The sequence below is a fragment of the Piliocolobus tephrosceles genome, chromosome 3 (genome assembly GCF_002776525.5).
Source record: "Piliocolobus tephrosceles isolate RC106 chromosome 3, ASM277652v3, whole genome shotgun sequence".
Taxonomy (NCBI): Eukaryota; Metazoa; Chordata; class Mammalia; order Primates; family Cercopithecidae; genus Piliocolobus; species Piliocolobus tephrosceles.
The window spans coordinates 33,905,147-33,922,196 of NC_045436.1; the positions used below are offsets into that span (position 1 = coordinate 33,905,147).

Below are 17,050 nucleotides of genomic sequence, written 5' to 3' on the forward strand. Positions count from 1 at the left end.
CAATATTTCAAGAACTCAAGATCCATGTCCAGGTCCTAACAAGTCAAAACAAATCAATCCTTTCCCCCCAAAAAATGATTTTCAATACTATTGCCTCATACTATTTTAAGTAGCATGTGTTCTAAAAAAAACAAAAGATTGGTTGCTGTTATCCTTGACTGAACGAAAATGTAGATACTACTTCCAGAATGACAAAGTGAGGAAGTCCATAAATTCTATCCCCTAAAAACCAACCATAAATGGTGAAAAAATATTTATCTTAAAAGGCAAACTTTTCTTTTAAAAAAGAAACATTTCAATAGTATCTCCTCAAATTCAAGTCTACTGGAACCTCAGAATGATCATATTTAAAAATTGGGCCATTACAAATATGATTAGATAAGTTGAGGTTATACGGCATTAGGGTGAGCTCTAAATCCAATGACTGAAGTTCTTACGGGGAGAGGAGAGAACACACAGAGATACAGCAGGGAAAAGTCATGTGAAATAGAAGCAGAGATTGATATAGTTTTGCCACAAGTCAAGGTATATTTAGGAAAAAAGGCATAAGACAGAGAAAACAAAAAGTAAAATGGCAGATGCAAATCTAACTATATTACTAATGAAATTAAATTAGAATGGATTAGACAATCCAATAGAAAGGCAGAGGTTATCAGAATGGACTGTTTTTTAGAAAGATCCCGCTATATGCTGTGTACAGGAGAGACAATTTAGAATTGAAGACGAAAATGGGTTAAAAGTATAAGAATGGAAAAAGTATGTCAACCATGAGAAAGCTAGAGTAGATATCCTTATCTCAGACAAAATAGACTTTAAAGTAATATATGTTACTTGATATAAAAAATTGTCATTTTATGTTGAATACATGATCAATCTATCAGGAGACATAAGTTAACCTATATAGTTAGATTTTTCAATACCCCACTTTTAGTAATCAATAGAACAATTTGACAGAGAATAAACAAGGAAACAGAAGACATAGAAGACTCGACATCCTTATAAACCTACTAGACTTTGCAAACATCCTTAGAGCAATTTACTCAACAGTAGCAAAGTATGCATTCTTCCCATGTGCACGTGGCACATTCTCTTAGAATAGACCAGACCATATACAAGGCCATGTACAGGATAAAATAGGTTGAAAAGATTTTAAAGTATTCAAATATGTTTATCAATCACAATATAATAAAATTAGAGGTCAATAATCAAAATAATTTGGGATATTCACAAATATGTAAATATTAAAGAATACACACCTAAATAACAAAGAAATCACAAAGAAAATTAGAAAATACTTTGAGATGAATGAAAATGAAGACACAACATACCAAACTAATGGGATGCAGGTAAAACAGTGCTTATAGGGAAAGTTGTAACTGAAAACAGCTAAATTAAAAGAAAAAGATGTCTAAAAATATTTAATAGCCTATGATCTAAGTACTTTCATAATTTTTAGTATGAAAACCTAATCCATTTTGCATAGCTCAAATCCCAAATCAATGATTATAGCTTTTGTGTTAGACGACATTGAAAAAAATGATTGTTCCTAGCTCAGTTAGATATAAGTATTCAGACCAACAAAAAAAGATCTAATCTTTTAGAGGTTATAATGATAGAACAGGAAAATTCTTAATTATAAGAAAATTATTCTTCCTTAGGGAAGAAAAACCTAAAACAACATCAGTTTACAGGCATTAAAGATATCTCCAACTCCCAAAGTACAATTTTACAGAAAGATAATTCAGAGTCCCACTTTAAACATTATATTCAGCATTGCTCAGCAATGCTGAAATCTATCATTTCAGTTCTCAGAGGCAATGATCTTCAAACATTTTAGTTAATATGCTATATAAAAAATTTTGAAAAACTGTGTATTTAACTTGCATATGCACTTGCATATGTCTACATTTTTAGCCATAACCCTAATAATTTATTCATTATTTTTAGGAGATGAAAAATATTGTATTTTATATCAAATTATATTATCACAAATATAAGTATTATATATCATTATATTTATGAGATAAAATAGGATAAGGATTTACTGTAATAGGAATAAACATTTCGTGTATTTTCATAAGATTTTAACTACTTTATTGACTAAAATACACCAGTAGAAATTATTTAAAATTTTTATCTGTGGATTATATTCAAATAACCCCAAATCTGGAAGTCTTAACAAATAGTTTAGTTACATTAAAAATAACAACTTTCATTATTCTACTTAAGACTCCGTCAAATTTAGTCTTAAGCAAGGGTCAAATACCCTGTGTCTAATGCAGAGCTTCACCCTGGCTGCAAATATGTGTATGACAGGCCAAGACAAGATTTTAGGAGCTTTGATTAATTCTTAAAGGAGTCTTTCCCTGAAGCAAAATACAATTTGTATGTCCATATTAGGAACCCTGAGATTGTTACACACCAGTATGCGCATTCTATGTTAAGATTTCTGATGGGTGACAGGTTAACACTTTTTTATACGTGGGAGAAGAACCACTGTAAAAAGAGGATGGGAACTTTTATTTCCTTAAAATTCTCTGTGCAGGAGAACACTCAGACATATGCACATTCTAGTTTGAAGGCCATTGTTCTAAGTTGCATAGTCTCTAATTCTATTGAAAAAAAAGTAAAGCTTAACACTGCAATTTACTTAGAGTTTACCAAGTTAGAAACTGGAAAAGTCTGCTGATAGATCCCAATTTCTACGCTTTTTTTGTTAAACCACCTTGTGAGTACAAAATGGACACCTGAGATGAGGAAACTTTGCCAAATGACTTTGGATTATCAGAAAGGATTTACTTTTCACAGTGGGAACCAGGAGCCTGTACCAAGTGTATGTCAGAGATCACTTCATAATACTTCCCTCCTCTATGTGACAAAATCATTTTTGGTAATAGTCATGAAATCAAACAAATAATGAAAATGGCCTATGTATATTCAAGTCAATAAAAATGTTAAAAAATAAAATAATACAAAAATAAGAAAAAGTAATGCATTAATACTTTTTGGACACTGACATATATATATATATATTTTTAAATAGGTTTTAAAATCTGTTCCAGTTGTGAAAGTAAAATAAAATCTCAGGACCCCCAACTCACTATGTCAAAGGGAAAAGTTAAGCTTGGGAACTGCGTCACACACAACCGCTTCCCATTTTATTCCTAAACAGATAACCACAAAGATAGAAGGCCCATACCTTCTCAGGGGCCCTCTATTACAATTTTCTCACAGGAAATATCCTGTGGGCCCCAAGATCCTTATCGTAAAATGAAATTGTACTGAATTTCACCCTAAGAATATAAATCAACAGCTTATCTTCACAGGTACAAGACAAAGAACTAGAAGTCATCCCTCTACTCACCTGAGGCAAATGCATATTTGACTTCTTCCTCTACTCTATGTTTATTTTATCCTATATAAAAATGAAGATTCAGTGAGCACCAGACAAATACGTAGTTGACTATTCCACTATCCACTCCTTTCACAGGTAAAATGTAAATTCAGTGAAATTGATCAAAGCTTCAAAAGAATGCAGCTGCTTGCCTCCATTATCTACCCTCCCTTTTTGTTCTTACCTTTTTCCCCTGCTGCCCACTCTTTCCACTTTAAATATTGTGTCCCCAAATCCCGTTTGGAAAAATCAGGGATCACAGATATTTCTGTGATTTTTTTCTTTTCCCCAGGCTCATCCTCAAACTTGGCAAAATAAACCTCTAAAATGATTGGGACTCCCCTCAGATATTTTATTTAGTTTTACACAGAAATGAATAATAGCATTGTGTTTCCATTTTTTAGCCTTTCTTTATAAATATTTGTCAACGATTTCATCAAAATTAACTTTATCCATGTGTTCATGTTCCAGAGCACAGCCATATTAGTCTAGTTTTACTTGTAGTTGATTAAAGAATACTTACTAATTTTAATTTTGAAAAGTTTCTTTCACACGAAGCAATGGTTATACAGAAAGACAAACTCCTAAGAATACAATTGGCAGAAATTAATAAAAAGTCACATTTCACAAAAAATTCCAGAACTTTTAATAATATTTGTGACTTGGTTCTTTGGTATCAGTTCTAGTGCTTTTCAAATGTCTTTGTGTCTGAAATTTTCACTAAAATATGTTTATCACAAAATTCATCAAAAATTTCTATTAATTTGGTAAAAACTTCAGAATTTTATTTTTTTCCACTAAAATCAGAGATAATAATTGAATGTAGTGACTACTGATGCTATTTGATCCATTGTTTATGAGAACTCATGTACTGGGTCTTCATGTTTATAATCACTGTGATTTTTTGTTTATTTCAAATTTGTTTGATGCAAGAAAAAATTGATCAAGGATTTTTAACCAAAAGTAAAATTATTGCTTCTCATACAAATATAAAGACATATCAAAGGTTTCATTAGTTAATCAGAGAAAGGTAAGATGTTAAAATTTGCTCAAAGAAGAATACAAAAGGCAGACATTGTTCCTCATTTTCTTTCTCCATAAACTTAACTGTAAAATGTACAAGAAATGGGTATGCTTTGGCAGGGCTCAAATAAGACCTGAGTCAGGCATCAACTTGGATTTTAGATGAAACTTAATCATTTGGGTCACATAATTTGGGGAAGTACATTTAGAACCGTTGATATACATGAGAAAGACAGATTTAATAACTGGTTACCAGATGTTAAATTGTTCAAACAAATTAAGATACTTTTAGTGTTATTTTCTTCTACTAAGCTCTTTACCAGTTGTGTTAAATTAAAGAGTAAGGCAAATTCTAGCTAAGCAAGGTTTTTGAAAGGAAAGCTTAGAAGAGTTTTAAAGTTCAAATTAAAATTGAAAATAAGCCAGATGCAGTGACTAATGCCTATAATCCCAACACTTTGGGAGGCCAAGGTAGGCAGATTGCTTGAGCTCAGGAGTTCGAGACCAGCCTGGGCAACATGGTAAAACTCGGTCTCTAAAAAAAAAAATACAAACATTAGCTGGGCATGGTGGTGCACACCTGTAGTCCCAACTAAGTGGGGGGCTGAAGTGGGAGGATTGTTTGAGCCCAGAAGGTTGAGGCTACAATGAACCATGTTCATGCCTCTGCACTACAGCCTGGGCAACAAATTGAGACCTTGTCTCAAAAAATGAAACAAAATTGAAAATAAACTCAGTGCAAAACAATATTTCTCACAAAAAAATTTTCTTCCTTGGCTTAATATGGTTAGGCTTTATTTATTAAATTTAATTAATCTATATAAATTACTCTCACGGTCTCAAATATTAGTATAATAAAAAAGCTTAAAAATATTTTAAGATGTCCTCCTATTTAACCTTTTGGTTGATTGTATTCATTCCTCCTATATGTATGGTAATTCCTTTACTTCTCTGCATAATGATTTTGAATATAATCCAATGAACATCTGTCAGGGAGTACTGGCTCTGACTGTGCAGGATTTCACAGTTGTAGGGCTTTGGAGCAGATTGCTGGGAACCTGTCCATCACTGGGAGTTGGAAACCTGTACTAGCTTGGAGGCCCATCTTTCAATACAGGGTTTACACCATCCTTCTGCCAAAATCTGTTGCTGATGTAAACTCTTAATTCCTTAATGATCCAACAAATACTTTTGACCAAGAAAAGCAAGGTTATTAGATGTACTGTAGTTAGACAGAACACCACCATGACAGACGACCTTGGAATCAGGAAGTCTGAGGAGGATATTTACAGAGTTTTAGGACCTGGGCTAGCTTTGCAAGGATCAGAGCCAGTTTAATAAGCTACAATATTAGATATTGACTATGAAAACAGCTTTTCATCACTTAAAGAGTATGTAATGTTGGCTTGAGGTTGTTTCTCCATTTTTGTGTTTTGTGTATGCCCTGCCTTGACTGAGAATGGATTCAATATAGCTTGAATTTGAAAGAAAAATTATATGTATATGTTGTGGGGGTCATGGGTGTTGGTCCCCTAAAGATATGCTGAAAAATCAGTGACATTTGGCAGATTGATTAATAGAAGAAAAGGCTTACAATGATATTTAATGTGTATACACATGAGCCTTCAGAATAAAGCCCAACATCCCAACCAGATACAGAGGCTTATTTATCATCATGAGATTACAGAAAGGATGTGGGCTCAGAACATGACTGAAAGCAGGTTTTAACAGCAAGACAGGTTATACAGGTTATAGTAGGGAGAAAGGAAGAGGTTTGCCTAGCGAAGGTGACCTTGTTATATAGATGATGACTTCTTCAGAGAGACAAGATGGCAAATGTTTCTTTTTAGACTTTTAAAGATGTCAGAATCTCAATATCTCCTATACCTAGCAAATGCCTAGCAAGAGGAGGCCGGGCTGCATTAATGGACGTTTTCTACAGATGCAAATTTTCCACATAAAAGACAGCTTTGCAAGGTCACTTCCGTTAGCTGACCCTGTAGCAGCCATTTCAAAATACGTCAAAAAATATATTTTAGAGTAAATATTTTTATTTTCTTCTCTCTTTATATGTACATATATACACACATATATATATTTATATATTAAATAAGATATATAACATAAAGGAAAATAGAAATAAAATCTGGGATACAAAAGAGGTTCAGGTATAACATACAAACCACATACCCCAGATACGTACCAAGACTGGAATATACATTCCGTTCTATGCTTTTAGCAGTCAATTTAAAGAGAGAACATTTGTTCAGTTTCAAAATTTCTAATATCCAAAATATGAAAGTCCTGATCATGTTTGTAAAGGAATGGAAGGCATGCAAATAAAGAACCATATGGAATGCAAAACAAAATTGCCCCACAAAATAAGAGAATTGGAAAGTGATACAGTTGTTAAGTTAAATAGATTACTTCTGCTTTGGTGGCCAGAATGAATCACTTATTTAATAAGTGCTTACCTAACACTCACTATATTCCAGGCAGCTATCTAAACATTTTAAGAACAATTAATGTAATCATTAAAACAACACTTTGAGGTAGGTTATATTAATATATACAGATTTTACAAGAGAGGAAACTTAAGTCACAGGGAAATGAAAAAAATTAGCTAAGTCATACCATTAAACGACTGTAACAATTAGAACCTAACTGGAGAAACAGGATCACCATGAATGACAGAATAAAGGGCTTTTTTCTAGGGATTAAGTCCCACTTCGTTGCAGGAGGTGGTTAAGCAGTCTTCGTACAGTCTTTTGCCTGTAACTAGTGCTGGGGCTGAAGTAAGCAGGGCCAGCAGGAAGGGAAAATGGATATGAAGTTGGGGAAACAAATACAAGCTCAAAATGTAGGTCTCTTTTTCACTGCCTCCAGTCTTGATGGTGTGAATGACCTGCAGGATAGCTGTCATCTTTACCAGGTTGCACTCTTACCTAACGCAGTATTTGAATAAGCTGAAGGAAGAGGTCACAAAGGAGCTAGAGGAGCTGTGGTCCCGGCTGCTGCCCAATACCAGCAAGTTGAGTCAGCAGATGGATTGCAGTGTGGGTGAGCTACCACAGCTCCTGCACGACAGTGAAATTCATATATATACAAGGATGGGAATGCTGGGAAATGCAGTTCTAATTTAGCTAAGCTGACACAGGACAAGGCCACACACAGGAAATCTGGCTCCTAAATGCATTTTTAACAACTATGCATTCCCACCTCTTCCTTTAAATTGAATCTTGAAGATCCATTAGGTGTAATCCAGATCAAGGTCTGGGGTATATTCTAGGTAAACGAAACTACATGTGCAAATAAAAGATTAATTGCACAATGGGTCAAAGACTTCTTAGGAACCAAATTTTGCTTAAATGTTTTGCAAATAAGGGAGAGTGTAGGAGAAAGAAGAAGCTAATAGAATCCAGATGTTGGTATCTCTCTTCTAGATAATTATACATTTTCATTATTCTAACTATGGCCTTCATTCCTGCTAACAGGTTCCAAACAGATGCTGTAGCCAAATTTGGTGTTATTTTTTTCTTATGGCACATTGTATCCAAAGTCCTCCACCTTCGAGAAATTACTGCCAATTTCACTGGCTCTACAGAGGCTACTAATTTTGCTGCAAGTCACCAAAACTTCAGCATTGCAGAATTTATCAGGAACAAAGGTTTTTATCTCGACAACAGCACTTTGTTGGACTGTGATTTTTTTGGAAAGCCATGTACCCCAAAGGTAACGATTTTCTATTCTTCAAATATAATCAAAGTGATAAGTTCCTTTACTGCACTGTTTCACATTGAGCTCCCACGGCATTTACTCCCATGGTGAATCAATCCAAATTTCCTTAAAGATTCTATTTCATTAGCTCAGCCTTATGATATCGAGGGTATGGAATACACATGAGACAAATTTCCTCTTTCAAGCAGTTCGATAAGGAAAGATAGAAAAGAGAAAACTTGATTGTCTTTCTTGTAGTGTAGTCCTTCCAAAAGAAAAACAATTTAGCACAAGAGGATATTTGAATTTTTTCCATTCATCAACAAACAACCTATTCCAACATAGTATTTTTATAATCACCAAGTATCTATCACTCTGCTTATATGCTTATGGTATTGCATTAGAGACTACAGAAAATAAGAGGATCCTAGAGTTTATGAAAAATTTATGTATTATTATTATATATTATATATAACAATAACTATTATATATTATATAATATACACTCACTCATAACAAATAGAAAACAAATACATAACAAATACAAAATCCTGTTGTTTATAAAGTTAATCTACATTTAAGATAAAATACTAGATATATCTACAATCTATTAATAAACAGCTACATAGGCAATTTGATGCCATATTTCCTGTATCAGTATTCCGTAACCTGTGTTGTTAAGGAAGTCTAAGTAAACACAAATTCTTGGTTCTTGGATACAATTTCTTATGTTTTTGGTAGGCCACCTTAGCACACAGTAAGCAGAAAAAAATGCCTGAGAGACATTTCACAGAGATGAGTTTCTGACCTAAACTCTAAACTTGGAAAGTAAGCTCTCTTATGCTGTTTTTATTCACCAACATGTTTAACTCACCACCAAGAAATTTCGTGTTAGAGAAACTTTTCAGTTGCATATTACAGAAACCCATTTCTATTCTAGTAGACTGAAGACTAAAAGTAATGAGTTGGCTTAACTAAGCGGGAACTCCAACAGTAGGTCTGGCTTCAGAAAAATGCTGAAGCAATGGTCTCCAAGACTATCTTTAAGATTCTGCCTTTGTTTCCTTCTCATAATTCTGGTTGGCTTCTTTCTGTATGAGTTCTCCCCATCTCACCAAAATGGCTGCTGACTGCCCCTAGACTTTCATTATCAGAGTTTAGCACTCCAGTATCCACTTAATTTCACGGAAGACTCTGATTAGCTCTACTTGGGACACATATCAATTCTTTTTTTTTTTTTTTTTTTTTTTTTGAGACGGAGTCTCGCTCTGTCGCCCAGGCTGGAGTGCAGTGGCCGGATCTCAGCTCGCTGCAAGCTCCGCCTCCCGGGTTTACGCCATTCTCCTGCCTCAGCCTCCCGAGTAGCTGGGACTACAGGTGCCCGCGACCTGGCCCAGCTAGATTTTTGTTTTTGTTTTTTTAGTAGAGACGGGGTTTCACCATGTTAGCCAGGATGGTCTTGATCTCCTGACCTCGTGATCCACCCGTCTCGGCCTCCCAAAGTGCTGCTGGGATTACAGGCTTGAGCCACCGCGCCCGGCCCACATATCAATTCTTGAACCGATCACTGAGGCAAGAAGGTGAGGTTTAAGCTTGGCCCAGCTTGTGTCCCATGCACAACTCTGTAGTGGCTGGGAAAAGAGGGCCAAAGGAGCAGGGTCATGTGATTGACTGCCACACTGTGACCATACAGGTTACAGAAGGCGTAGCTCCTCCAAGAAAGGATGCTGTAGTAGTGCTCCACAGGTAAAAACACATTTCCATACATCTTCAGGAAAATATAAAAAAAGTAATTTTTAAAAATGTTTTAAACACATGCTTAATTTTATATAAAAATGTGTCCTTTAAATAATCACATGCAAGTTGATAAATGTATATTGCCAAAAAAAACTATCATTGAAAACACATATAAATCAGACTATTCTCTCTGATACTTCTGCAGTCTTGTTAGATATTTGTGCTTTAAAGAAAGAAAAGTTATAGCAAACTTCAGAAGTGACAAAAATATCAAATTGATGATTTTTTTGGTTCATTTACATATTGGAGGATTTTGGACATGTCTTCACTGAATATGGAAATTGTTTTACTTTTAATCATGGTGAAACTATCCAAGCAAAGAGAAAAGTGAGTGTCTCTGGAAGAGGCTTGAGCTTGCTCTTCAGTGTGAATCAGGTACTGAATTTTCTCCAGGTTCAAGACAAACAAGAATGGGTGGGGGTTCCAAAAATTTGATCAGACTATTGGTCCATATCAGAGCTCCCACACATTGGATATTATTTCAGTTTTTGTTAATTTAATCTAGACTCCTAAGGATTTTATATAACTATTGGCTTAGAAATTAAACAGGCAAAATTTTGAGGCATAAACTGGAGATTTTTATTGACTTAAATGATTGACTCCAGGGAATGTTCATGCCACAAAATAATGAAACCCAGAGATTCTAAGTTGCAATGTATGTAGCTATTTTAAGAGAACTCTTTGCATTTAACAATAATTTTAGAAATATGTTATTGTAAATATGACAACATGTTTTAGAAAGAAACTCTACATACACATTTAACAAACTATAGAATGTACATCTGGAAAAGTGATGGAAAACATCCTGGTTATATAAGGAATATTATGTGAATAGATTTTGTACAAGCCCAGCTTTTGGAAAGTTGTAATTGACCTAATAAGTTCTAAGTGTTTAGCCCTGGGAGGCAGATGTTCAAACACCTAAGAAATGCAGTGGTGTTTTCTTCAAGGTTTCCTGGTATAGCTCCCACCCAAGATTAGTTAATTTTGACCTTTTGTCTTACATAACCACTTCTAGTATTACACATTTAAAGGCATTGTACTTCATTATTATGGTTTTATAAAAGAGGATTCTAAAATGCTGATAGATTAAGTATCCAAAAATTATACAATTAATGACCAAGATGGAAAACAAACTTGGTGTTCCTGAATTCACCTCCCAATCCAAGTGAATCATGCCTTTGGCTACTTTTAAAGATTTCCAGTAATATTCTCTTCATAGCTTCCTTTTGTATCCCATTCAAGATATTTTTCTTTATGTCCAAACATAACACTGCAAACATTAATGTATGTACCTACCTATACTTGTAATGTATTTGATTAATACTTTTGAGTCATTCAAATATTAGCCATAAGGTCAGTTCGAACATTATATTATCAATTTTTACAAACTAGAATTTTCCAAATATTTTTAGAATGCAATGAAAATCTACAAATTCAATGCAATGTTCCATAAGTAAATAACATTGAGATATTTCTCCAGACTCGATAGTTAAGTGTTTCTTAGAGGGTTACAAAAGGGCCAGGAGAAATAGAGTTTTGAATTATAAATAGAATATTTAGTATGTTTATTATATGTAATTACATATGCAGTTGACTCATTCATAGACTATATTCTTTATACTCTTAAGCCTGTTCCTTCTCCTTATAGCCTAAAATTACAACTAATGACAAAGTCACCAGAAGTTTAGTCTTAAATTTCTTCATCTGACCTAAGATTTATTAAAAAGAACATTAGTGTTAAAGAATAGTGTAAATCTTCACTCTTATGGGAAAATGAATTTGAATTTTACATAAAGGCAGGGATTTTAATTGCAAAATGAAGAGGGCCAAATGATTTTGTAAGCAAATGAGTCAAAGAAAGCAGCTAAGAAGGAAGCAACTAACAGGCAACTAGGTGAAACTAAGGCCAGAGGAAACAAGATCATTAACAGTAATTGTAAATACTTACCTGCACCTATGTAAGATGAAATGTGATCCATGGAAACCTATAGAGGTCTTGAGAAATGATTGTCAATCGAGAAAAATGATGAGACAGGTCTCAATCATTTTAGGAGGTTTATTTGCCAAAGCTAAGAACAGGCACCAGTGACATAGCCTCAGGAAGTCCTGAGGTAGTCCAAGGTAGTGAGGGCACAGCTTGACTTTATACATTTTAGGAAGACGTGAGACATCAATTATACCTAAGATGTACATTGGTTCCATCCAGAAAGGTGGGGACAACTCGAAGCAGGGAAGAGCCTTCAAGATCATAGGTAGGTGAGAGACAAATGGTTGTGTGTTTTTTTTTTTTTTTTGAGTTTCTGATTGGCTTTTCCAAGGGAGGCAATCAGAATAAGCATCTGTCTCAGTGAGCAAAGGAATAACTTTGAATAGAATGGGAGGCAGCTCCCAGTTTTAAGGGGCCCAAGATAATTTCCTTTCCCATTCGTCTACTCCCTTTAAAAAAAGTCTTTAGGAGGAAGCATTTTAGGAGAACATGCGTCTCTGGTCTCAGTTTTCATCTGATTTTCTCATGGTTAGGATGGTTTATTACCAGATGGGTAGGTCCCAAAAGTTTATTTTTAGAAGATTGCAAAGTCTCATGTTCTATGAAGAGAAAATAGGGGGAGGAAGGGAGAAAAACAACAACAAACAAAAGAATAATCCTGGAAAAATTCATATAGTCCACATTACTTTGAAGTCTGTACATCAGTAGATAGGTATGAAAAGTGGCTATGTATGCAAATAGGTTACTGTTACTTTCTTCTAAAGTTTAAGTTGACAGGCTTCAGTTTGCAGGACTTTAAGAAAGCACAGCTTAGTTTTCAGGGACTCCAAATTAGGAAAAATAGGGAAAAAAAAAGAAAAAAATTGAAAACACTATTTTGAAGGCTTGTAGCCAAGAAAAATCAGAATTTGGTCCAAACTGTAAAAAACAGTAAAAACTGAAAAACACTGGGCAAAACTAGAATCTAACAACAGGTGTACTATAGTTTTGGAAACATAATTTTTCTCTCTTCTCTAATCCTAATTAAAGGATTAATTAGGACATAAAATTTCACATTTTTGCTAAAGACAAATCATATTAGGAATAGTTAGCTTTATTTAATTTTGCCAAACTATTTGTATACAGTGCAGCAAGAAAAGTTACTTTTACATAGGCTTTTAAATTGCCTTTGGTGGAACTTTGTTCCATAGAAGGAATCTCAGATAAGACGTTTTAAAAGCCAAGTTCAGCCATGGATTTGTGCCATCAAGCATCTATGAGTTGGGTGAATTTGCTCTCCACTTGAGGTTCCAAGATAAACCTGGAGCTTCTGGGCCTGTCAGAAAGTGACATTCTTTACTTACCACAGGTCAGAAACCCTTTACAGAGACTCTGTACACAAAATATGAGGTCAGTTTTTCCAAGGACATTATTGGTTTCATAAGCCAAGTTTGAGTCCTTAAAGGAAAGCACACCATTCCAGTAAAAGCCTTGGTAAAATAACCAGTTTCTCCAATTGTGTCCTGTTACAAATGAAAACAGATTCTTATTGCACTTATGCAAATAATTGTATCACCAGAAGTTAAGAATACTCACAAATAGTTTCCAAATTCTGGAGAAATCAGGCAGAGAGAATTGAGTAAGCTCCACATTTTGTTCATAGGAGTATACTAAATTGTTAAAAGCTGTCAGTAGCTCAAAATAAAAGTTTTAAGACTCTGAAAAACAAAACAAAGGATCAGCAAACATTTTAAGTAAAAAGTCAAAAAGATTATTTGAGTCCATGCAGTTAATTCTTGTTCTGCTTAATACTCATGAACATTTTAGCTCTCCATGAGTCCTGAAAGTTTTTCCTCTTTTCTGATGTTACAATCTCCAAAGTTATCAGAAACCTGCATTTAAGGGCACCTGTTAGAGTTTTATAGCTGATTATAAAAACACCTTCTAACAAGGACCAATACATGAGAACAATTGTCCTTGGATGATAAAAGTTTCTAGAGCAGACATAGTCAAAGACACAATTGACAAGGAAATTTGTTACCTTGATGGTACACAATCGTTTTAACATAATGATTATGATTATTATTGATAATGTACACTAAGTCATATCAGAATTACAGGCCTTTCCATTAATTCTGGAACACATACCAATAACATTTATATACAGCCCAATGAAAACTAAACACAATTTCATATTTGACAATGCTTCCTGTATAATTTTTATACCAAGTAAGCCAAATTATGTCATTTTTGGACTTTAGGGAAACTAATATCTTAAAGGATTAATTAGGTCAGAAAAAGACATAATTTATTATTTGATTTTAGAAAGATCATCAAATATCAAAAGTTTAAAACACTTGATATTATAAAATAGGATTACAGGTCATTGTAAAGTCATTCATTTAACCAAAGCGATAACTCAAGAATTTTTTTTAAAAAAAGAAAAAAGTTTCATTCTTTGAGAGAGGAGACTTAATTTTCCAAATAAGAAGCCTTAATAAAAACAGCATGAAGCCAATTAAATTTGTTTTTCAAAATTTTGTAAACAATCTATAAAATTTAATCTTGACCATAAAATATAACTTCCATAAGCCTTTTATAACCTTTATGATCTTTATTAAGGAGTTAGTTAATGCTTCAAGAAAACCTTGTTAATCTGACACAGGAGTCCATATGCTGGTCTTGAGTCATTGTGCCTTTGATGTTCATAATTAATTTATAGAGAAACTGAACTTACTTTGTCTCTTAATGTCACTTGCAATCTCACATGCCCACCATTTCCTCAATAGTCACGTGGCCTTGAGGAGTTGAATGGCTTTAGTTTCTGGCCCTATGTCTCAAAAATACATTTTATTTATTTATTTAATTTTTTTTTATTGAGACAGAGTTTTACTCTGTCACCCAAACTGGAGTGCTGGAGTGCAGTGACATGATCTTGGCTCACTGCAGCTTCTGCTGAATGGGTTCAAGTGATTCTCATGCCTCAGCCTCCCAAGTAGCTGGGACTACAGGCATGTGCCACCATGCCTAGCCAATTTTTTGTATTTTTAGTAGAGATGGGGCTTCACCATGTTGGTCAGGCTGGTCTAGAACTCCTGACTTCAGGTGAACCACCTGCTCAGCCTCCCAAGGTACTAGGATTACAGGTGTGAGTTCCTGTGCTGGCCAGGAATGCATTTTATTTTGATTGGAGTCTGCTGTGGGGCCTGAAGATGAGGCTTTAATTGCTGTTAGTGTTTACGATTTAGTAGGACTTGGTGTCCTTTTTACACCCTGGAGTCAAAGCCCTGTAATTTAACGTCACAAGGACTCTAAAAGCACATACAAGAAGATACATGGATATAATAACTTTATTTAAAAAAAAATTCTCTCAGTGTTTTTCCTAAGCGAACGAAAACTTAATAATAATGTGACAACTTGATCATATTAAAGTTTTTGGTTTTTTAAAAATTAAATCTTTATTGTTACTTCCACTGACTATTAATGACATGCTTGGACTTTCTGGCTTGTCCTGAACACCTCTCCTTTCTTAAACAACCAGTCATTTTATTTTAGGACTAAATTTACCATATTATTTCTCTTTAAGCTGTCTTACCACAAAAAAGCCTCTTTATTTTTATAACTTTCTTTACATCCTTTTTTGTTTCCTTGTTCTTTTTAAATTGTGTTATACATAACCTTTAGATAAGCTTTGAATTAGACAAGATTTGTTTATCTTTATTTAAAAAGGACACACTTTTTTTTTTAGCAAGACTGTTTTTCTCTAATATATATTTATTGGAAAATACCCACATAATGAAATATCTATTATTAAATTAACATAATTTTATATTCTAAATTATGATAACTTTTATACAAGTATTTATCCCTTACCTAACTCTTTTATTTTAATTGTTCACCTAGATTATTTATGAAAACTGCAATAGTCATGATTTAAAGTTATGAAACTGCCATTGCAAAAATATAACTGAGGCAGTAAAAAGGATATGACCTAACTGACTCCATCTTGCTTAATTTATTGTTTAGCTTTGAAACAAAGACAATAGCAGTTCTTTCCAAAACAAACCTCCTTTACTGCCTGTGGAATAGGCTGCCTAAAGTCACAAGACTGGAAGTTATGGTAATCTTAGAAAATTTAAGCTGCAGCTATTTTCATTAAACCAATATCAATATCTTATTTATTAAAAACTGCATAAGCAACAATCATTCTGTTTGGGGCTAGGTTTATAGTTTTGGAACCTCTCTGCCAAATTTTGACATTTTATAGTGTTTGGCAGGGATAAGTTGAAATTGTCTGATTAATAAATATAAACAAAAAAAGTATGCTGGCAATTCTTAAGATATTTCTGATATTACTTTACCAGTAATTTTAAAGCTAGGTTTTTTTTTTTATTAAAGATTTTACTTAAGTTACATAAACTTGAAAAAGAATTTGACTAGTCCTTTCTTTTTTCCTGATAAAATATTTGATTTAAACACTTTTATTTTTCTTTAAGCCAATTAATTAGAGCTCTTTTATATATTTTCTATAGTGAAACATTGTGTACATGACATATAAATACATAGACATGTTAGGTATGCCAATAAAGGTACATTTTATAGATTCATAAAGACCCTTTTATTATTTTTTTCCTATCTTAGACTTTCAGATTCTTGATAACCTGTTTTGCAACCCTAGGCAGTTGTTAGCTAAATAGCCTTAAATTTGCTTATTAAATGAAACAACTTAGGTGAAAATAAAATAGAAAACTTTATATCATAAGGTACAGAGAGAAAAAGTCTGTTGGTGCTAGAGGGAGATACTTTTAATTTTCTTTGAGCCAAATCTAACCTAAAATTATAGAATTCTACCACAGTATTATATAAGGAAACCAGTTTTATTTAGATAGGGACTACCTATATTTTAACTGGATCTCTAAGCTCTGAGCAGAGCTCACATTGAATCCTGGGTCTCCAAAAAAAAGTAGAATTATTTTGAGATTAGACCATGTGATGCTTTTACAGTGCACTTATTTTTTTTTTAACAAAGACATTTCTGAGTGTCTAAATTACTCTCTTCCTTAAAAACCCAAGAGTAGCCTCTGTTGCAATAACTATTTTAGTCAAAAGCTCAGATGAAAACAGAATTCAGTCAACTGAAGGAAAAAAAC

General features: G+C 33.7%; 1 protein-coding gene across 1 annotated transcript in view; it reads left to right on the forward strand.

The window, feature by feature from the left end:
- Nucleotides 1–17,050, forward strand: part of ASIC5 (acid sensing ion channel subunit family member 5) — a 34,246-nt gene that overhangs the window by 3,996 nt on the left and 13,200 nt on the right. The window contains exons 3-4 of the mRNA XM_023228109.2: nucleotides 7,912–8,149; nucleotides 10,181–10,306. Coding sequence (XP_023083877.1) covers nucleotides 7,912–8,149; nucleotides 10,181–10,306 — 364 coding nt within the window. The remainder of the gene's footprint in view (nucleotides 1–7,911; nucleotides 8,150–10,180; nucleotides 10,307–17,050) is intronic.